This window comes from Aquarana catesbeiana, linkage group LG09 (assembly GCF_042186555.1).
Source record: "Aquarana catesbeiana isolate 2022-GZ linkage group LG09, ASM4218655v1, whole genome shotgun sequence".
NCBI lineage: Eukaryota > Metazoa > Chordata > Amphibia > Anura > Ranidae > Aquarana > Aquarana catesbeiana.
In genome coordinates this window covers 225,321,135-225,344,651 of record NC_133332.1, presented here as the reverse complement: position 1 = coordinate 225,344,651, position 23,517 = coordinate 225,321,135, and the positions used below count along the sequence as shown (strand labels likewise).

The 23,517-nt window shown below is 40.8% G+C and overlaps 1 protein-coding gene across 3 annotated transcripts in view; it reads left to right on the top strand.

Annotated features, from left to right (window-relative positions):
- The window catches only part of PRPF4 (pre-mRNA splicing tri-snRNP complex factor PRPF4), a 45,707-nt gene that overhangs the window by 2,007 nt on the left and 20,183 nt on the right, over window positions 1-23,517 (top strand). Inside the window, exons 2-6 of one of the 3 annotated variants that reach the window (XM_073599846.1) lie at window positions 967-1,039; window positions 12,702-12,870; window positions 16,180-16,366; window positions 16,531-16,618; window positions 16,932-17,011. In XM_073599846.1, the coding sequence (XP_073455947.1) occupies window positions 12,711-12,870; window positions 16,180-16,366; window positions 16,531-16,618; window positions 16,932-17,011 (515 nt within the window). In that variant the 5' untranslated portion in view covers window positions 967-1,039; window positions 12,702-12,710. Of the gene's footprint in view, window positions 1-966; window positions 1,040-8,153; window positions 10,066-12,701; window positions 12,871-16,179; window positions 16,367-16,530; window positions 16,619-16,931; window positions 17,012-23,517 lie in introns of those variants that run through there. The other 2 variants (XM_073599845.1, XM_073599848.1) reach the window with 2 other exon arrangements.

The following is a 23,517-nucleotide window of genomic DNA, read 5'->3' as shown; positions in this document are numbered from 1 at the left end:
TTCGTGTATTTAGCAAAAAATAAACCCCCCCAGTGGTGATTAAATACCACCAGAAGAAAGCTCTATCTGTCTTAACAAAATGATAAAAAATTTCATTTGGGTACAGTATTGCATGAACGCACAATTGTCATTCAAAGAGTGACAGCACTAAAAGCCGAAAATTGGCCTGGGTAAGAAGGGGGTGAAAGTAACCAGCAAAAGGTTAAAAAAAAAAAAAAATTGGCTTCAACTTTTTTAGCTGGCTCCTAGATTCGAAGCAAATTTGTCATGCCCTGGTGTAATGTGTGCTGCTTTTACTGATCAAACTTAGTTTCTTATCCAGCAGGGGGGGACGTTTGAGCATGCTCAGAAGCAGGCAGCAGTGTACAGGGTACATCACTTTGCCTGTGCAGGCCGCCCATCCACAGTACATTGCGGTTGGGCAATCTGCAAGTGGTTAAAATTAAATCGATAAAATGCATGTATGCACCCCAGTGCTTGCATACACCTCAACCTAACTGCCCAGGGGATCGTTATTTATCATGGCATTTCTCTATTCTACTAGCTCAACCTGAAGCCCTCCAGCTGTTGTGGGACTACAAGTCTCATGAGGCATTCCAAGGCTGACAGATACATGCCTGACTCCCAAAGGCTGAGACATGATGGGACTTGTAGATCCACATCAGCTGGAGGGCCACAGGTTGAGCATCCATGTACAAGCTCAACCAGTAGCCCAAATAACACAGTCATTGGTTTGGTAAATGTAAGTGAATGCCAGCATAGCCGATTTGTCTGAAGTGCTAGCCAAGTGTTCTCGTTGTCTGTAACCTTTGCAGAAAGACAGAGTTATCCCCCCCCTACTGCGGGGATGGCATCTTGCTCCTGGCAGCCATTGCCTGCACCCAGACCTCAGCCATTAGCTCAGCATACTGTTTATCAGTTAGGTGACTTGGCACATACTCCTGCCCACTTCTCATTGCCTGGCAGGTTGTAACTGCGCCCAGCCAAAGTGACCTCTGGACCACCACCAAGACATTCACAGCACAAAAGGGACACATAGGTGGGTACTGTTTTGCTACTAATACATTATAGTTTTAAAAAAAAAATATTAGAAATATGTTTAGGTTTTTTAAATGTTATGAAATAAAGATGATGCTATTTGTCCTCATTGGGTTCATGCACATGGGTGGTTTGGGTCACAGATATGCTCTAGTGCAGTGATGGTGAACCTTGGCACCCCAGATGTTTTGGAACTACATTTCCCATGATTCTCATGCACTCTGCAGTGTAGTTGAGCATCATGAGATATGTAGTTCCAAAACATGAGGGGTGCCAAGGTTCACCATCACTGCTCTAGTGTAAGCCACAGGTGGTGCACACAGCCAGCCATAGAAGTGAATGGCTGCACACAGCCTTACTCAGGTAAAAGACAATGCTTTTTTGCATCAGTGTTTAAATGCACATATGACATATTCCCTGAATGCAGAACATCCAGGGAATGTCATAGCTTTGTAAACACAGGTGCAAGGAAGCATCATCATTTCCCCAAGTACAGCCTCATACTGCGTGTGGCACCCCAGGCACAAAAATGACTAGAGCATATTGGTGCCTCATATCTTCCGTGTACCTGAGCCTTTGGCAACATTTATACAGTTGTTATATGTATTACTCTTCTGAAATCCTTAAATGATGATAAACATCTAATAATATAATTGATCATATAAATGTTGATTTTGTGGTTTGTATGTTTAGTTCTGCTTGAATAGAGCATGCAGGACATAGTGGGTGAGATTTACTAAAGCTGGCACACTCAGAATCTGGTGCAGCTGTACATGGTAGCCAATCAGCTTCTAAGTTCAGCTTGTTCAACTTGCTCACACTGAAAGCTACATAGTAGGAGAGTTTGTAAAAAGACACAAGTCCATCAAGTCATGTGATAATTGCTCCGACTTTGGAGCACTTGTTGCATTCTGTGCAATGGAACCGTTCTAATCGGTGCAACCTGAGTCGGTCTGACTTAGAAAAGGGTTCCTGCACTACTTTTGGTCCGACTTGCACTGACTTCTGTTACAGAAGTCGCATGCAAGTCATGCGCAAGTCGTGCGCAGTGTGAACTCGGGCTAAAACGAAGCTGGTAGGTTTGTATGCGGAAGTGAGCCTGATCTTGCACACTCCAGCTTTAGTAAATAAACCCCACTGTATCTGCATTGTAGAGGATGGGCACGCAGCAATATATTACACCATGTTGTACATTTCCATTTTCTAGTTAATTCGGATGTTTTATGTCTCAAAGATTTCAAAATGTACCAAGTACTGTGATGGTAGGGTGGGGGGGGGTGGTATAACCAAGAGCAATATGTGCTAGGATTGTCAGTGCTGGAAACACCTATGTGCGTATGTATGAATGATGCATGTGTTAATTTTGTACTCGGGCAGAAGTGCTTTTTCAAACATTTTGCTTTACATTTTGGGAACACTATCAGGGCCCTGAGAAAGAAAAATCATGGATAAAATACAGTGATTGATGTAGAGTATATTCAAGGAATTCCTTTTGGGAAGATTGCTTTAATTGAAAGGAAGTCCTACAGTGGTCATATGTGGGACGGTGTGGCTGGATGACGTTTTGGATTTGATCAACCAACCAGCGATTAATTACTTTCCATCGACTATCTGATGGCTATTCCATCTGATGTTTCTTACCATCTTGGCTTTTTATTTATGTGTAAGTCAACTTTAATTCTAGAAGAGGCAAGTTTATCATTTTGTTTTCTTTGACTCTCTATGTGTATTTAACCAGTTCCAGTCCGGGCCAAATCCGACATTTCTCTCATACGTGTAAAAAATAATCAGCATTTACTAAAAAATTACTTAGAACCCCCCAAACATTATTTATTTTTTTAAGCAGAGACCCCGGAAGAATAAAACGGTTGTTGCAATTTTTTTTTATGCGCACAATATTTGCGAAGCAGTTTATCAAAAGCGCATATTCAGGAAAAATTACACTTTAATGCGTTTTAGTGCACACAAACACAATATAATACCCAATTTTTTGGTAAAACACAAAAGATGTTACATCGAGTAAATAGATACCTAACATGCACATTTTGAAATTGCATACACCCCGTAAAATGGTGAGAAAACTACAGTACCTAAAAAATTCCATAGGTGACACTTCAAAAGCCTGTACCGGGTTCTTTATATCAGACCAAAATATTGTGATGTCACACAATGGCAGGAATACAATCAGTTCCTTTTACTGTGTCTGGGGAAGCCGATGCCGCCGGTCGCATCTTTACCAGGCTCCCCGATGGGACGGGAGAGTCCATTCTGCCGCATGTAAGTTAACCAGTAGCTGTAAAGCCGCTCTGATCGCTTTTGCCTAACAGAGAATTGCCGGCTGAAAAGAACAATAAAGGGACTATGACTGTAGCTGCAGTCATAATCCTGGTATAACCACTTCAACCCCATGCCGTTTATAAACGGCCTAAAAGATGGGAAGTGGTTAAAGTAGGTCATCTTGGACACGTGTGCTAAAATCTGTATAATATTATTGTAGTTTTGTGCTGATGGTGTATCCTACTTTCTGTACTTTCGCTTAAAAATATAAGAAGAAATATATTTTTCGTCAGATGGTAGATGAGGGCCCTCGTATGCTCAAGAGTTGGTGGCAGACTAACAAGCTAATTTTCTATTATTGGGCAACATGGAGTCGATTGCCCAGTTAAAAAAAAAAATTGATCACCAGTTGAAACATTGCATTGCCAGCATTAGGAGATCAAAAAAAAAAAAAAAAGATAATTTCGAGGAAAGGAACAAGAAAAGAGTGGAAACAGACAGAATTGGAAATGAAGGATCTAAAGTGGGAAGCTAACAGTTTAATGAGGACACATTCAGAAGTATGATAACATTGAGGAACCCTGCTGAACCAAACATTTTTTTTATTACAAATTAAATGTTTGAATCTTTATGAGATAAACAACTATGCTGTTTTTTGTTAGGATGCCAGTGTGTATCGTTGAGGGATGTGCGACCACATCAAAAAGGAAGACGGACGATATAATGCTTCACTCATTCCCGAAAGACAAGGAATTAATAAAGCGATGGTTACAGCAGATGCATCAGGACTTTGGTGATTTGGAAGAATTTGCAGAAAAAGTTTTTACTAGCACAAGGGGAAATTATAGAATGTGTTCTCTGCACTTTACTCGTAGTGCTTATGAAATCAGAGGATTAACCACTTTTTTAAAAAGAGATGCCATTCCAACTTTGTTTCCAGAACCCGTAGCAATTCAACTTCCAGCAAAAGGACTATCTAGTTTTGTTTTAAACTCTGAATTACACACAGTGCATGCCAGACCCACGACCAGCACACATCAGCCTATACGACAAATAGTGGTAGGACTGTGTCATGAACCTTCTGTGGCACCTCAAGTACATATTAAAACAGAGGATGAAACATCGTCAAGTGGTTTCAAAACTCCTCATGAAGGAACACCTCGAATACGTATTAAAAACAAGGATGAAACTACAAGTGGGTTTTTAAGTACTAAATTACACACAGGGCCTACTATGCCCCCAGATAACGGACAGCAAGAACTGCTGGCAGGATTTGGTCAGCAAGAATCTTCTACGCCATCCCCGATAAACGCTTTTACTGTTTTAACATTGGACCAGCATGCAAATCTACTTTGCACACCTCATCTAACCAGTATAAGATCTCAAGGATTTATCCCAGCTGTGTCACGAAAAAAAACATACACACCAAAAAATATTAAAACTATTGGAACTATGACCGAGTGCCTTCCAGGGAAAATCCATAAATCCATACAGTTTGACAAATCAATGGGTACCAGTCATAAGAGTTTTCAGGTCAGTCTGCGACCATTTCACAGCTCTGTTGGAATACAGTGTAATCTTGTCAATCTCCCAAGTCTGAAAATGTTATCACCACGTCAAATCGAAATTAGCAGGGAATCGGAAGACTCAACCACAACCCCACATATAGACCTCAGATAAAGATACATTAAATGTTGTTACCTAGAGTTTGTCTCTGGTCTCCTCAAACATCTATGACCATTCGCTGTAACAGTTCAGCAGCCAAACAAAGGGATTTCTATATTCCAAGATGTTTTACAGATCATTTAGGAATCATTCATGCGATAGATTGCAGGCTCATGCACCCTACAGTATCCCTTAGGACAAAAATCCTCTATTACAATTTTTATAGTGCACCTGGGTGGCAGTAGTTACAGAAAAGTAAAGAGAAGGCAGCTTTTATCAAGATGGTTCAAATAGTTGAAAATTTTGGAATATACATTTATTCCATAAATGTCAACAACAGCCCTTTTTTATAAAAGGGTATCGGATTTTTTTTATTTTAACCTTTTGTTACAAAAAACATGTCACTGCTTCTCATTAGAATGTTTACAGAAAAGTACAATTGCACTTTTTCTGTTGTATACAAAACATTTTCCCTAAAGTGTATCTATGGGGAGAAAATGTAATATCATATATTCACACACTACTGTGTCACACATTTCTCAGAGTCGGCCTTCTGAACTACAGAAGTGCTGAGAGGAAGGGTTTCAGGAGACGGAGTCAGTACAGGAATCACTGCTTTAAGGCAGCAAGGTACCATGGGATATGTAGTCCTTAGAAATGGAAAGTAAACCACAGAGGAGAAGCTGCAAAGCATGCAGAGAATCTAGGAAGTTTTGGAAAGAGACGGCCAGCAAGAAGGCAGAACTCACAATATAAACAATTTTTCAAGTAAGCCTATATTGGATTGCCAAATATTACTATAGTTTGTATTGGTATTACAATGCTGATGTTGTAAACTCAAAGTGTATGCCGTGACCCTATTACTTTAATAAAAATGCATAGGAATGTTCATTATGTAAGTGTTTGGAGTCTATTTACTGATTTTTTTTTTTTTGGGTGAAATATCCTGAATATGATTGTAGAATTTTTTTTAGATTTTAGTTTTTTTTTGTTGAAGGGGATGCCTGATATCTGACTTGTATCTTAGTGCAGACTCCTGGGAAAATCTGTGTGCTAATCACACAAGCAGGAAATGTTTCAGGGGGGTGGGGGGGTGTTCTGTATAAATTCTGTGTACAGAACACCTTCAAGTAGCCATATTGCATTTTCAGAAATTTACAGCAGCTGCAGATTGAAAAGGAAAGGTAATTTTTAATAACATTCAGTTACAAAATAACTTCTATATTATTTTTTTCTTTACTTGCTATCTTTTTTTTCCCCACGAACGTGGAGTTACTCTTTTAAATTGGACCTGTACTGTTAAAAGAGGCTTTGGTTATGGTGTTCCCTTAAACAGCAGCGATTGCATATCACATGACCGGTGTTTGGGCATTCATCATGTGACTGCTGAAGGAAGCCCCGAAAACAACTGCAATGATTTATATCCCATTTCAAACTACACATTTTGTATGTGACATGAATAGTGTGGGATTGCAGATATTATAAACCCGAACAGGATTTCCTGAGCTGGCCCATGTACAGAGCATCAAACACAAAATCTAGAAGGATGTCAGAATGCTTGCTAATTTGCCAGAAAAGAAAAAATGATATTCAGACATATTGAGATATTTTAAAAACTCTTTTATTACAGTCTACATAAGATTATCGTGAGCAGAGTTTTTCTGTTGAGTCTTTTTATTGGTGTTATAAAGAAGAACATGAAGAATACTCCAATATAAAGTATGGTATACAATGTACATACAGATGAAAGATGCAAAGAAAAATCATCAGTACAAAGCTTTCACAGTGGATATGCAACATACATCATTTAAAATGGAGGCTCAGGGCATATAAAAAAAAACAATGGTAGTAGAATTGAAAACAAACAATTGCAAAAGTCGTCAACACTGGTAAGCAAGGGGTATACAGAAGCAGTATCCCGTATTATTACAGTGGTTGTGAGAAAAAGTGGGGAGGAAAGAAAAAGAAGGTAAAGAATAAAAGAGCGAGAGAGAGGTGGCTCCAGGACTCGAGATATAACAACTTCTATGGATGGGGACTCAGGGGTGAGCACAGTTTTTAAATAATGGGATTTTACATACCTTACCTTCCCAGAAGATCCATTATTCATCATGGCATTGCTCTTCTTCAGCAGTCCTGTGGACAGCCAGAATCACACATGGCTATGCCAAAATAGCCAGCAGTCTAAAGTGCATGTCTGATATTTCCATCTTTCACCGTTTGTAGGGTTTTAATGTGTTTCCCAATTGGCATAATAGCAGTGCTTGGTTGGTTAGCTTTGTGCTTCCAAAATCCATTGAAAGCGCTCAGTCTTCTCTGTCAGCTCAATGCACTGTCCTGTCATTAAAGCGGCTGGGCACTTATTATTGACAGGTCACTACTGCACCCAGCCAGCGCAGTGTGATCTGCCAGATCACTGGACCACAAGTTAAATATTCAGATCACAGAGGGGACGTATAGGTGGGTATGCTTTCGCTGAAAATGTTGTTATATTCATATTATAAATAATAATGGTAAACACCCAAGTATCTTGTTTAGTTTGGAAATATTAACACATGTTTTATACAGTTTATATAATATGTATATTATAAATGTATTACATTTTTTAATTAATAAATATTATTTATAGTATATTAATGATTTTATTTGTATGGGTTTTATTCTCCTCAAATGAATCAGAAAAAATGTGCTGTAATTATAGCACCTGCATGCTGGAGGGCACAGGCACATCAAAATTATAATCTGGATTTTTGTGCTTTTTTAATTTCATAGTTTTTTTTATACCCCCAATACTTCCCTATAGGTGTACAGATCTTGTCCTGCCAATCTGTACATGTATAAAAAGAAGTATTAGGGGGTGTACAGCTGAGCAGGGCATGGCAAGTATTTCAGTTTTAGAAATACATTTGTTTTCATCTAAAGGAGTAACCAGGAAAAAGGGGACATTAATAGAAGAGAAGCACCAACGTGGCACAGCTAACGCAAAATTTTTGACCTATTTTTTGTGCTATTATTCATATTATTACTATTATGAATAATAATAACTATATACATGTGCACACATTTGTGTTTTTTTTTTTTTTTTTTTTTTTTTACTCTTCGTCAACTGTCTTTCATTGTATTCTATAGAATAAATCTGCTTTTAAAGCTTACATTTTTTCTTTTTCTGCTAGGATGCCAGTGTGTATCGTAAAAGGATGTGCAACCACATCCAAAACAAAGCCTTATGATATATTGCTTCACTCATTTCCAAAGGAAAAAGTGCTGATAAAGCGATGGCTGCAACAGATGCATCAAGACCTTGGTGATTTGGAAGAATTAGCAGAAAAGGTTTTTACCAGTGCAAGAGGAAATTATCGAATGTGTTCTCTTCATTTCACCCGTGATGCTTACGAAAAGCGAGGATATAGCACTTTCTTGAAAAGAGACGCTATTCCGACAGTGTTTCCTAAACCTGCTGCAATTCAGCCTCCAGCAAAAAAATCAAGTGCTGCTTTAACCAGTGAACTACATACAGGAGATGCCAGTTCCACAACTGATGTACAATCGCCTATACGGCAACCAGTGGTGGGAAGTTGTCAGTATAGTATGGCTTCTCCAATAGAAATTAAAACTGAGGATGAAACATCGTCAAGTTGCCTTTTTAGTACAGAGTCACATAGGGTGCCTGCTATGCCAACAGCTGCTCCTCTACCACCCAAACAAGAAACAGTGGTGGGACTTTCTCCACCTGAACCTGTCATGGCATCTCAAACACACATTAAAACAGAAGATGAAACATCAAGTACTTCTGAATTGGATACAGTACACATTGCTCCCCTGACTAAAGTACAGCTGTCCAAACAAGACATGGTGGAAGGTGCCATCCAGCATAACCTGAAATCTGAACTACCTCACACCCATATAAAATCTGAAGCTGGAACTTTAGATACAACTATAGCTACAGAACTGCATGCAGTTTATTCTGTGCCACCCACTAACATTATACCACTCGAACAAGAAATGGAAGTGGGAATTAACCAGAATAAAACTGGCATACCCCTTAAAATACATATTAAAACTGAAGATGAAACTTCAGGTGATTTCATAACTACTGAAATAAAAACCGTGCATTTTATGCCCTCAACTGGACAGCTTCAGGAGTCTACCTCAGCCAGGCCACAAAAAAGAAAAAGATTGTGTGCTCCGAGAAGTATAAAAACAATTGGAACTGTTACGGGATACTTTCCAGGACAGGTCCACAAATCTATACAATTTGACCGATCAATGGGTGCTAAACATAGGAGTTTTCAGGTTAGGCTGAGACCTTTTCATAACTCGGTTGGAATACAGTGTAATCTGGTCAAACTACCAAGTCTGAAAACAATAGCACGGAGTCAAACTGAAACCGTGACTGAGTCTGAAAAAGCAACCCAAGACCTGCCTATAACTCTTGGACAAACACCCAGTAGGGAACAATTAAATAGCGACCCTACATAACACATTTTAGCTTTTTCTCCAGAAGTATTCACTAGTTCCCCATCAACAATCTCCTCTAGTGAAAAAACTATTTGGCTGCCATACCAAAGGCTTTTACCACCCCAAGAGGACTTGGATGTCTTTCTGGAATCCTCAGCACTAGAGACTTCAGACCCTAATCCTTGTAGCAGACTTCAAGACCATGATCAGGAATTATAGCTGAAGGTTTATCCAAACATGGTGACAAACTTAAGTACAACAGTTACAGACGTGTTAAAAAAACAAGTCAAATTATATCCTGGAAATGAGGAGTATTTATATGTATTTATTCCAATGTCCTAATTTCTCAGTTTGTCAAGAGGATTAACTGAAAATTCAGCATTTTTTTTTCAATTGCACCCTTTTTTACAAAAAGCACTACACTCACTCATTACCGTTTTACTACGTTGTCTGTTAAAAATGTTTTAATTATGTATAATAGCCATTTATTTGGTGTATGTAAGTTAGAAAGCTGTTCATTTTAATGTAAAAAATGTTTTTGTTGTTAAATATATGAAATTTGTTTTAGTTTCATTACCGTCTAGATCCTTTGCTGAATGTTTTCTAATATAATACTTTTTTTCAAAACCATGTGCTACTTATCTTTTGATTTTATATTGAGTGTTTAAAAAGGTTTTTTTTTTATCTTAATGCATTCTATGCATTAAGATAAAAAACCTTCTGTGTGTAGCAGCCACCCCAGCACCCCCCTAATTACTTACCTGAGCCCCATCTCTCTCCAACGATGTCCACGAATGTCTAAGCCGTCCAGGACACGCCTCTGGATTGGCTGAGACACAGCAGCGGCGCCATTGACTCCCACGGCTCTCAATCAAGGTCAGTCAGTCAATCAGGGGAGAGTGGGGGTGGGTCGGGGCTCTCCGTGTCTGAATGGACACACGGAGCTGTGACTCTGCTCCAGTTCCCCCATAGGAAGCTGCTGACTGGGGGCACTCGATAGGATAGGCAGGAGGGGCCAGGAGCAGCAAAGAGGGACCCGAGAAAAGGGGGATCCAGGCTGCTCTGTGCAGACCAACTGCACAGAGGAGGTCAGTATAACGTATTTGTTTTTTTTTGTTTGTTTTGTTTTTTTTTATGAAACTTTAAAATTACTTTTAACTTCTTGTCCCAGTGGTAACACAGGAAGTGAGAGGGAAAGTTGTACAGTGGAGAAAAACAGTCCTAAAAATCTGTCAGATATTGAATATTTGACTTCTACCAACTCTGGTAACAAAACAACAAAAACTACATTGGTTCTTGAGGTGTTGTAGTTTATTAGAAGCATTGGCATATTTTGTACAGATGTATAGTGTGTAGGGCCTTTGGAAGCTTGCTTTTGGCATTTCTGCCAGATATTATAATTTGACTCAAAACCTAGCCATGGTAATGTAGTTGTAACAACATATGTTTGCAGAAACATGCCAATTATTTGGGCGTAGATCCCTGGCTAACTGATATTTGGGAAACCTTCAGTTGTCAATAATAAATTTGTGTGGATGATTGTTTTATCCTCAAGATGAGGATGGTAACAGGGAAGACCTATCAGTATATAAACATACAGACCTAGCTGATCTGCTATTGGTTATTGAAAGATCCTTTATAATACAGGTATTTTGGTGGCCGAATCTCCTGACCACCATCTCATTTTTGTAGCTAGCTTACAAGGGGCCCATTCGTTCAATTTTTTAGTAACTTCCCTCCTTTTTTTTTATCTTGCCTAGTTTGCATCCAGTCTCTCTTTAGTTTCTGTATTCTATAATACAGGGGACATTGTTCCCTATGTGATGGGGGGTGAAAAAAAGTTCAACTAAATAAATACATTTTGTTTTAATTGTAAAATATTAAAATGACACCCAAGCACATAAAATCTCCCCCCTAAAAAATATGAGGCCCCCATCCCCACATATACACACAAGTACAAACGTAAACACACATGTTGGGACGCCTACGCCTGGAAACGTTGATTGCGATAAACATGTTACATATTGCCGCACACGCCAGAATGAGAACAATAATTTTAGCACCAGACCTCCTTCGTAATGCTAAACTGATGACATATGGGGGCTGTTAAAGCGGCATCTATAGAAAATATAGGATACTGAACTTTGACGCCATTTTATGGGTGGCTGCAAGTGTAAGATTTACCATGTTTGGTATCTATTTACTCGGTGGTGTAGCCTTAGCTTTCATATTTCACAAAAAATTGGGTAATTTTATTGCATTTTTGTTCTCCCTAAAATGTAACTTTTTTTTTTTTTTCACTGAAATGCTGCGTTTCATATTCTGTGACATAAACAATAGGAACTACCACTATTTTATTCTCTAGGGTGTCTGCTTTCAGAAAATATATCATGTTTTGGGGGGGGGTAGGTAATATTCAGGCCTAAAAATATTTTTTTTAAATGTGCAGTGTCTGGCAGTGAAAGGGTTACAGAATGAGTTCACCTTCGGGACTATGTTACATGTTCTACCCCTAAGATTTGTTAGCTGAAAAAATGCTAGCTCCTAACTTTTTTTTTTTTTCGCTGGTTCCAAGATTCAAAGCAAATTTGTCAAGCCCTGTAGTAAGCTGTCTAAGGCAGCATTCCTCAAAGTTGTCTTTTACAGTTGCTCTATAAAAAAATCACCTAAAGGGCAGTCTTGAGGTTTATTCATTCCCCTCACTACTTTGACACCTTGTCAAAGTCACTTTTAAGCCCCCCCCCAGCCATTTTTTATAGTAGTTTTGAATACACTGGAGAAATTTGTTGCTGAACGCTAGTGATAAATAGGCACAGTGAAAAAGTATTCTCTCCTCTGGTGGTAACGATAACCTTGTTGGCATTGGCTTAGTTTTTGGCAGGTTCAGTAGAAGCTTTACCAGCAAACAATTGACTTGCTTGCCACCAATCACAGCACGTCATACAGAAGAGAGAGTAGGAAGACGGCTGGGGATACCCCTTGATCCATGCCTGTGGACCAGAATTTGGGAAATGCTGGTCTAAGATTACCACACATTCAAGGCCTAAGTCGGTTCTAAGCAGAATAATCACATGTTGAGTGTAGGAAGAAGCTCAACACAAACAAACGAAACTGTAAAAACTCCATGCAGATATGTACTAAGAGAATCAGCGAATGTAAAGTTCTATGTTTGTAGCACATTGTTAGCAATGTTTTCGCTTTATCGCAGATCTATTAGCATCAGAAGTACTTTCCTTATACAGTTTCACGATTTACATCCACAGGCTTAAAAAATGTCAGACGACGAAGGTGTCCCAGCGGTGAAGAAGTCCCGTATCTTTTATGGCAGTTTGGCAGAAAAGGAGAGGGAGCGTCTTCATAAGGGAGAATCGTCAGTGGGAAGGACAGCAGTGAGAGCTGGGATCGATGCTGGGAACATTAACGTCGGGTTTGGTGAGGAGATAGATCCCTTGGATGTTTCCTTGACAGTAAATTGTGTACCGCATACAGTGACTAATCATGAGAATTCTAATACACTGAAGGTTTCCAACAGACAAGAAACTGTTTTAAAAGATCAATTCACTCGGTGCTGGTATTTTTTTGGTTATGGACAGGAGCTAGTGAGTTAAACTGAGCAATTGGCTTTCTGTTTATTTTGGGGACATGGCACCTCCAGCCAATGTAGTTATTAAAGGAGTTGTAAAGGTAGAAGGTTTTTTTATCTTAATACATTCTATCCATTAAAATAAAAAACCTTCTGTGTGTGGCAGCCCCCCCAGCACCCCCTAATACTTACCTGAGCCCCCTCTCTGTCCAGCGATGTCCACAAGTCCCTCGACCGTCCGGGACTCTTCCCTCTTGATTGTCTGAGACACAGCAGTGGCGCCATTGGCTCCCGCGGCTGTCAAAGTCAGCCAATCAGGGGAGAGAGGGGGCGGGGCTGAACGGCAGCTCTGTGTCTGAATGGACACATGAAGCTGCAGCTCGGCTCAGGTGCCCCCATAGCAAGTTGCTTGCTGTGGGGCACTCAACAGGAGGGAGGGGCCAGGAGCAGCGAAGAGAGACACGAGAAGAGGAGGATCCAGGCTACTCTGTGCAAACACTGCAAAGAGCAGGTAAGTATCATGTTTAAAAAAAAAAACGAGACTTTACAATCACTTTAACTACAACTAGCCTTATGACACCTTAGGGGTATCCATTTTAATCTTGTTTACTCTAAGGCTACATGCACACTAGCCTACCCTGACCACGGCCGTGTGAAAATGCAAAACGCCAAGAATGATTATGGAGTGGTAAAGATTGTAAAATAGTCTTAGCAAAAACCAAACTTTACTCGCCTTTTTCTGCACAGAATCATACTACATTTTTTCTGGAGTGCCCTGCAGGGGGGGGGGGGTGAAAGGAGCAGCTCAGAATAAACAGGTTGCATGCCATTTTTTGCTAGGATAGCTCACTGTTGCCTTTTACAAGGCTTACTGCTTACCTTACGCCAGTTACACAGGGGGCGAAAATCAGCCAAAAACGGTTGGCTCAGAAAGAACCGGCCAACTTTTGGCCCTTGTGTACAGCTCCCTGTCAGGGAAATTCTGTCGAGCATGCATGCTGGAAAAACCAGCATTCCATCAGCTGCCAGCGCTAATCAGTGTGTCCTGGCTGGGGGGGGGGGTCCCCCCCTGTCAGAACATTCTATGCATTATGATAAAAACCTTCTGTGTGCAGCAGCACCCCTAATACTTACCTGAGCCCCATCTTGATCCAGCAATGTTGCGTGAGAACCTCAACTGTCTGGGACTCTCCCTCATTGGCTGAGACAGCAGTGCGACGCCTTTGTTCCCACTGCTGTTAATCAATGAGTAGAGAGAGGGGATGGGGCCAGGCCACGGCTCCGTGTCTGAATGAACAGCAACCGCTTGACTCAGGTGCCCCCACAGCAAGCAGGAGGGAGGGGCCAGGAGCGCCGGCGGGGGAACCCGAGAAGAGGAGGACCTGGGCTGCTCTGTGCAAAACCATTACACAGAGCAGGTAAGTATAACATATTTGTTATTTTTAAATGAAAAACAACAACTTAAGTATCACGTTAACCTCCCTGGCGGTATGATTATTTCAGATTTTTGATGCTCAAAGCGGTACAATGTTTTGTATGGAAATTTGGCGTTTTATATTGTAGGCCTGTAATTCTTAGGAATAACCCACTTAAATCTGTCCAAACAAGAGTCTAGTAGACAGACCGGGTATGATAAAGTTTGAAACATGAAATTATAAATTATAATATAATAAATAACTATAAATAATTATAACAAATAATAATATAATAAAAATTATTCAATAACGTAATTGAATCAAAAACACTGAAATTTGCTCAGTTGTAGAATTGTCGCTGTCATTACTTTCAGTGTTTGATGACGGATTTCCCCACAAATCACTATCGCTCAATTCTGCGAGTGATTCTAATTTTTTATCGCTGTTTTCTAGCTGGTTTAAAACCGCTTTTGATGTAAAGGGACGGTTTTGGTTGCTATGGACAATCTCCAGTTTCCAGGCAGAAAGAACAATATTTATACAGTGGAACCTCGGTTTTCGAGTAACGCGGTTAACGAGCGTTTCACAAACCGAGCACGGTATTTCTAAAAATCCTAACTGGGTTTGCGAGTGTTGTCTCGCAAAATTAACAGGATTCAGGCCAAAAGCGGAAATGCCCGAAAAGGCCCAAGGACAGTTCGGCTGACCTCGGTAAACCTCGGAAAGGCTCGTGAACGGAGTCTTTCCAAGGTTTGCCGAGGTCCGCCGAAGTGTCCTCTGGCCTTTTCGGCCATTTCCGAGGCTCTCCGGCGCCCCCCGCCTCTGGCCACATGCAGTATTGCATCCCATTGAAGTCAATGCGGAACAAATTATTTTCGTTTCCATTGACTTCAATGGGAAAACTCGCTTTGATATGCGAGTACTTTGGATTACGAGCATACTCCTGGAACGGATTATGCTCGTAATCTGAGGTTCCACTGTAGTATAAAACTGCATGCAGGGCACTGGACAAACCACTAGGGACAAAAAGGGATGTGCAATAATTTGATACAGTAATGTAATCTGTAAGATTACAGTGTACTGTATGTATTGTGTGTGTTTCACTATTTGAATTTGGTGCCGTGCTCCGCCCCCGTGCATCTCAACGCTCGCAGGGAGCGGAGCCCAGCCCTGTGATACATCGAGCGGAGACACAGCCCGCACACACTGTGGGGGATATCGCAGGATCCAGGGGACAAGGTAAGTAACTGTACCTGGATCCTGCGATGCGATCCCGAGTGTGGCTCGGGGTTACCGCTTTTGGTACTGAAAATTCACCCCGAGCCACACTTGGGAATATCGCCAGGGAGGTTAATAGCATAGCAGGGGAGATTGCTGTACTAACTTTGCATGTGTTAGTACAGCGATCTTTTTTTTTCCGTTAAGCCTGCTGGGTTGATTGAACATAAAAAAAACCTTATAGTGTGTACCAGGCTTTAAACTACCATCTGCTTCTTTTCTCTTCTCCCTGCTTAGTCAGTTCCAGTGTGCTATCACCTTGAAGATAAAATCTGAACCAGAGTTGTGATAGATGGAGTGTGCTGTGTCAACAGTGTAGGAATAAGCACTGACATATGTCTGGCTATAATGTTGGCCCTCATCAGTTTGCTGAGTTTTTGTAGCTAACCTACACAACCCATTAGGTTTATACTGATACTACTTTCTTCCTTCTGTGTCTCTGAATTCCCACATCTCTTTTCTTAGGAGAGTCATTTGACATAGAGGAGCACATCAGTGAGAGGCAGGCAGAGGTTCTGGCTGAGTTTGAGAGGAGGAAGCGGGCCAGACAGATTAATGTGTCCACTGATGACTCTGAGGTGAAGGCCGGTCTGAGAGCACTCGGGGAACCAATCACTCTCTTTGGAGAAGGCCCAGCTGAAAGGAGAGAAAGGTGAGGACAGCTATATAATTTTTTTCAAAGCATCACAGCTGTGGGCATGTGTCTCCTCCATCTGCTGCCTTTGTAGCTTAAGGGGGGCTATATATTTGGCTTAAGCTATACTTTGATCAACGCTTTTTGTGACTTCTGCAGCGTTTGTGTTTCTGCATCCTCAGGTTGCGAAACGTTCTCTCTATTGTTGGCACAGATGCTTTAAAAAAGACTAAGAAAGAAGAAGAGAAGTCTAAGGCATCAAGTGAAGAGGTACGATAAAAAAAAAACAATCTGATGCTTTGTAGGTGAGTCTTAGGGGTTTATTTACTAAAGGCAAATCCACTTTGCACTGCAAGTGCACTTGGAAGTGCAGTTGCTGAAGATTTGAGGGAGGCATGCAAGGAATATAAAAAAACAGCATTTTTGCTTGCACATGATTTGATGACAAAAATCAGCAGAGCTTCCCCTCATTTCAGATTTACAGCGACTGCACTTGTAGTGCACAGTGAATTTGCTTTTAGTAAATCCACCCCTTTGTGTAGTAGTCACTTTGTCAATTCAAATGTATGTTTTCCTTTTTTAGTATCAGAAGACCTGGTATCACGAGGGTCCTACCACCCTGAAAATCGCCCGTCTGTGGATTGCACAATACTCCCTTCCACGGTACGTATGTTCTTCATGCTTCCAGGAGCTGCGATTCTCATCTTCTATTGTTAAACAAATATCTCTTGAGTTGTGAAGAAAACTGCAGCTTAGTAAAGAGAAAGTATAGTATAGTAGATTTTCAGTTGTTATTACAGTATTTAACTTTTTATGTAAGTTTTTCCATTTTTGCTTTTACATAGTTTTATAGTACAAAATGTAGAGATTTGTGGATTAGTCGCTATGCTTTGGTACCAAGCTGACAGTAGCAAATCCTTTAAACTCTGTAAGGTGTGGCCTCCATCAGTCATACTTGTTAATCAAGCACATCCCACAGATGCTTGAGGCACTGAGATCTGGAGAATTTGGATTCAACAACTTGAACTCGTTGTGTTCCTCAATCTTGACCTATTTTTGCAGTGTGGCAGGCTGCATTATTCTCCAGAAAGGGGCCACTACCATCAGAGAATACTTTTTCCGTTAGGGGTGTACTTGATTAGCAACAATGTTCAGGTACAGTGCCTTGCAAAAGTATTCACCCCCCTTGGCATTTTTTTGGGGGGGGGGGGGGGGGTATATAGGTACGGGCAGGTAAAGTGAATGACATTGATTACCTTGTTTTTAGCTGCATCTGAAAGTGGGTAGGATATATCAGGCAGCAAGTAAAAAAAGTTGTCCCTGAAGTTGGTGTAACAAAAGCAGAACAAATTAGCAAGTGTAAGGATTTGAGAAACTTTGACAACGGCCAAATTGGAATGGCTAGACAACTTGGTCATAGCAACTCCAAAACTGCAGTTTTTTTGGGGGATGTTCCCGGTCTGCATTAGTCAGGACCTACCAGAAGTGGTCTAAGGAAGGAAAACGGGCAACAGTGTCATGGGCAGCCAAGACTTATTGATGCACGTGGGGAGCGAAGGCTGGCCTGTGTAGTCTGATCCAATAGAAGAACTACTGTAGCTCAAATTGCTGAAAAAGTTAATGCTGGTTCTGATAGGTGTCAGAACACACAATTCATTGCAGTTGGTTGCAAAGCCACAGACTGGTCAGGATGCCAGGCTGACCGGTGTACACAGCCAGAAGCGCTTGCAATGGTCATGTGAGCATCAGAACTGGACCACAGAGCAATAGAAGAAGGTGGCTTGACTAATGAGTTCAAGAATAATTTGAGAAATACAACAACGAGATTGAGGTGTTGACTTGGCCTCCAAATTCTCTAGATATCAATCCAGTCGAGTATTTTTGGGATGTGCTGGAAAAACAAGTATGATCCATGGAGGCCCTACCTTGTAACTTAAAAATCATATATGTGAAATTCCACTTAAAGTGTCCAAAAATTGCCGTGGAAAAAGCACTCAGAATGAAAAAGTCCCTCCAGCCGTGAAAGTGATGAAGGTAGGATAGGATGGGCATCACCAATTGGTTCTAGTGCTGCACTGTTTGTATTTAGTCCATACGTGTGATGGCTGCATTCGTTTTTCCTTTTATTCTCGCCTGGAGTTCCTGTCAGCAACACATTTCCTGTCCTATGGTGACAACACACTCCATTTTAGTTCTGTATCTATGGAGGAGCTGCATTGTAACCCTAGGATAGGAAGTGTGCTGGGACTACAGAACACCTCCCCCTCTTCCCTTCTGCGTGACATACAGAAGAATTGTAACTCAAAAGCGCGGGACAAGCAGAGTACAGGAAGTGGCGAGCTCACTGGATTTCTGGCAGGATCAACAGGGATTTTTTTGCCAAAACCCTTTTAATGTTTTTTTTTTAACAGACCTAAAGGGAGCAAAAAAGTGAGCTGCATAGTTAATGCTTACATATAGTAGGTAATAGTGTCTGGGTTAGTCTACTTGCCCTTATGTAATGTGGGAAGTACAGAACAGTTAGCGAAGGCTCTGGTAGATGAATGATTACATGAAAACCTCAATGCTTGGTTCACTTTGTACCTCTAACTTTTTACTACGGAGAGGTTAAAATGGGGGAATAGCTATATGTCAAGGGAAAGTGGCCATTCCCTGTACTGACATCAATACATGGTCTGCCTTCTGACCATCTGCTGGAAACACTAACTGCCTAGTTGCATCCTAGTTTTAATACTTTTGCACAGGGGCGTTGTTGGTTCTACAAAAGATCTGGGGCTAGAGCCCATAGCAGCGAAGTAGAGAAAGCAATGTATCCTGGATTTGACTATCCTGGCATGCCCACCCTCCCCTTGATCGGTCAACCCCCCCCCCCCCCCCCCCCAGTCCTCCTCCCCCCCAGCGGCCTCTGTTACAAGGTCCCGTCTCCTATAATACATGTCACACCATTGGATCAGTGTCCTGCCCATCGCCGCCCCCGGTGTGTACAAAAGAAAATGGTCTGGTGTTGCCAGTGACACACCTCCCCAAATTAAATGCAACATAGAAGAATTATGCCCGTAGGACTTTAAATGAGGTGAGCACAAAAAGGTCAATGAGAGTGTACAAAGTAAACACGGTTTATAAATTTATTAAAATTGTATAAGATTCGTCGTATAGGAGATGCATAAACAGAGGTGCCAATCCACCTGGCAGTGATAAAACACAACATTACCAAGCGTCCACAGCCATATATATTTAGAATTGTTGATGTACAGTAATACACAGGTGTCATATAACTCGGCGAGTTTCGCAAGTCGCTGCTCGCTTTTTCAGGAGTAGATGTAAAATGCAGTGTATCTACAGAATAAAAATGTCAATAAGAAATATATGTATATAGTGGTGTTCCGCGCTTAGGACGGGCTTGTGACCGAACTGCAGCCCCCCAGATAGAGAAAGCACCAAAGGTGCGATCCAATAATTATAAAATCTGAAGAAATAGGGGATTGGCGCTGTTCACTGGTGAAAAATAAATAAACTATAAACAGACTCCTAACACAAGGGAAGCATTACACCCAAATTCTAGGTGGGTGAAAAGTGTAACAGTGTAAAATAATAAAAAATAAATATACGTGCTGAAAATAGTCACAAAAATGTGCAGACTGCCCAAAGTGAAATACTAAAAATAATACATGAAATAAAATAGAACTCCAAACAATAATAAAAGTGAATGATCAATCAGGTGTATATAAAAAAATGTTTCAAAAACCACAAAAAATATATTCATTGAAAGGTATAAGTGAGTTATACCTAGGAGAAAGGACAAACACAGTGTTGCCCACTATAAATTAGTGTATATACTGGTGAAGCTGAATAGTGTTAGATGGAAAAATGAAAAAAAATTTTTTGAGCTGAAAAAAAGAACTACTGACGTGTAGTGTGCATAACAATATTAGTGCACAAAGAAAATCAAAAAAGTGAAAGAGAGACAAAAATAAAATAAAAAAGTCCAAGCAACCAAAAAAGAAAAAAATTTTTAAAAAATACCAAAAAATGCCGTGAATGTTAAATCTATCGTTCAGTGTAAATAAACAGTTCCTGTGCAACAAGCTAGTGCATCTTCAAAGGTTGCAGGTAAGTCCGTCCCAATGAATGTATACTGTCCTGTGTGGAGTCCCCTCTAGTGCCCCCACTCACCGGAGCGCCCAACCCCTGCAGGGGTAATGAGCATGTAGATGTGAATCCGATGATCCAAGCGGTCGGTGTCCTCCTCACCACCTATTTTCCACCTGTGTCACCAGATCGCTTTCAAAAGGCATCCATCCGGACCAATTACCATGTGCAGGGAGAAGAGAAGAGCCTCATAGTGTGATTCCAAATATAAATTTATTAAGCTCAAGCTTACAACAAACAAAAGAAATGAATAAAATAAAAAGCTAAAATCAAACGGCACTCTGCCGGCTGGCTCCACGTGAGAAGCCGCAGGAAGCACCGACCGCTTGGATCATCGGATTCACATCTACATGCTCATTACCCCTGCAGGGGTTGGGCGCTCCGGTGAGTGGGGGCACTAGAGGGGACTCCACACAGGACAGTATACATTCATTGGGACGGACTTACCTGCAACCTTTGAAGATGCACTAGCTTGTTGCACAAGAACTGTTTATTTACACTGAACGATAGATTTAACATTCACGGCATTTTTTGGTATTTTTAAAAAATTTTTTTCTTTTTTGGTTGCTTGGACTTTTTTATTTTATTTTTGTCTCTCTTTCACTTTTTTGATTTTCTTTGTGCACTAATATTGTTATGCACACTACACGTCAGTAGTTCTTTTTTTCCAGCTCAAAAAAATTTTTTTCATTTTTCCATCTAACACCATTCAGCTTCACCAGTATATACACTAATTTATAGTGGGCAACACTGTGTTTGTCCTTTCTCCTAGGTATAACTCACTTATACCTTTCAATTAATATATTTTTGTGGTTTTTGAAAAATTTTTTTATATACACCTGATTGATCATTCACTTTTATTATTGTTTGGAGTTCTATTTTATTTCATGTATTATTTTTAGTATTTCACTTTGGGCAGTCTGCACATTTTTGTGACTATTTTCAGCACGTATATTTATTTTTTATTATTTTACACTGTGTTACACTTTTCACCCACCTAGAATTTGGGTGTAATGCTTCCCTTGTGTTCGGAGTCTGTTTATAGTTTATTTATTTTTCACCAGTGAACAGCGCCAATCCCCTATTTCTTCAAATTTTATAATAAGAAATATATAACATAAAAATAAATACCATACAACAAAGATCCCATACTCACATATGGACTGAGCCAATGTCTCAAAAGCCATTAAACTAACAGGTGGCAGCAAGGCGTGTCTATCCCTGGAGCTGAGGGTAAGGAACCAGCAAAGACCCACTGGGGACAGATGGAGGGCAAGCATAACATGGGAGACAAAGAGTGTGACCTTTTGATGTCCCTCAATGTCCAACATGATTTGCAGCTGCAACAAAAGTGTATATCTAAGTAGTATAAATATGTACTAGGAAGGCCAACCATATGTTTAGTATACAGTGGGGCAGAAAAGTATTTAGTCAGCCACCAATTGTGCAAGTTCTCCCACTTCCAAAAAAAAGAGAGAGGCCTGTAATTGTCATCATGGGTCATCATCTCAACTATGAGAGACAAAATGTGGAAACAAATCCAGACAATCACATCTGTGTCTGATTTTTGAAAGAATTTATTTGCAAATTATGGTGGAAAATATGTATTTGGTCAATATCAAAAGTTCATCTCAATACTTTGTTATATATCCTTTGTTGGCAATGACAGAGGTCAAACGTTTTCTGTAAGTCTTCACAAGGTTGTCACACACTGTTGCTGGTATGTTGGTCCATTCCTCCATGCAGATCTCCTCTAGAGCAGTGATGTTTTGGGGCTGTCGCTGGGCAACACGGACTTTCAACTCCCTCCAAAGGTTTTCTATGGGGTTGAGATCTGGAGACTGGCTAGGCCACTCCAGGACCTTGAAATGCTTCTTACGAAGCCACTCCTTCGTTGCCCGGGCGGAGTGTTTGGGATCATTGTCATGCTGAAAGACCCAGCCACATTTCATCTTCAATGCCCTTGCTGATAGGAGGAGGTTTGCACTCAAAATCTCACAATACATGGCCCCATTCATTCTTTCATGTACACGGATCAGTCGTCCTGTTCCCTTTGCAGAGAAACAGCCCCAAAGCATGATGTTGCCACCCCCATGCTTCACAGTAGGTATGGTGTTCTTTGGTTGCAACTCAGCATTCTCTCTCCTCCAAACACGATGAGTTATGTTTCTACCAAACAGTTCTACTTTGGTTTCATCTGACCTTATGACATTCTCCCAATCCTCTTCTGGATCATCCAAATGCTCTCTAGCAAACCTCAGACGGGCCCGGACATGTACTGGGTTAAGCAGGGGGACACATCTGGCACTGCAGGATCTGAGTCCCTGGCGCTGTAATGTGTTACTGATGGTAGCCTTTGTTACGTTGGTTCCAGCTCTCTGCAGGTCATTCACTAGGTCCCCCCGTGTGGTTCTGGGATTTTCTTCTCACCGTTCTTGTGATCATTTTGACCCCACGGGGTGAGATCTAGCATGGAGCCTCAGATCGAGGGAGATTATCAGTGGTCTTGTATGTCTTCCATTTTCTAATTATTGCTCCCACAGTTGATTTCTTCACACCAAGCTGCTTGCCTATTGCAGATTCAGTCTTCCCGGCCTGGTGCACGTCTACAATTTTGTTTCTGGTGTCCCCCGACAGCTCTTTGGTCTTCACCATAGTGGAGTTTGGAGTGTGACTGTTTGAGGTTGTGGACAAGTGTCTTTTTATATTGATAACAAGTTCAAACAGGTGCCATTAATACAGGTAATGAGTGGAGGACAGAGGAGCCTCTGAAAGAAGAAGATACAGGTCTGTGAGAGCCAGAAATCTTGCTTGTTTGTAGGTGACCAAATACTTATTTTCCACCATGATTTGCATATAAATTCTTACAAAAAATTTTGTCTCTCATAGTTGAGGTATACCTATGATGACAATTACAGGCCTCACTCATCTTTTTAAGTGTGAGAACTTGCACAATTGGTGGCTGACTAAATACTTTTTTGCCCCACTGTATATGCGAAGGGTCTATAAAGTATATGATC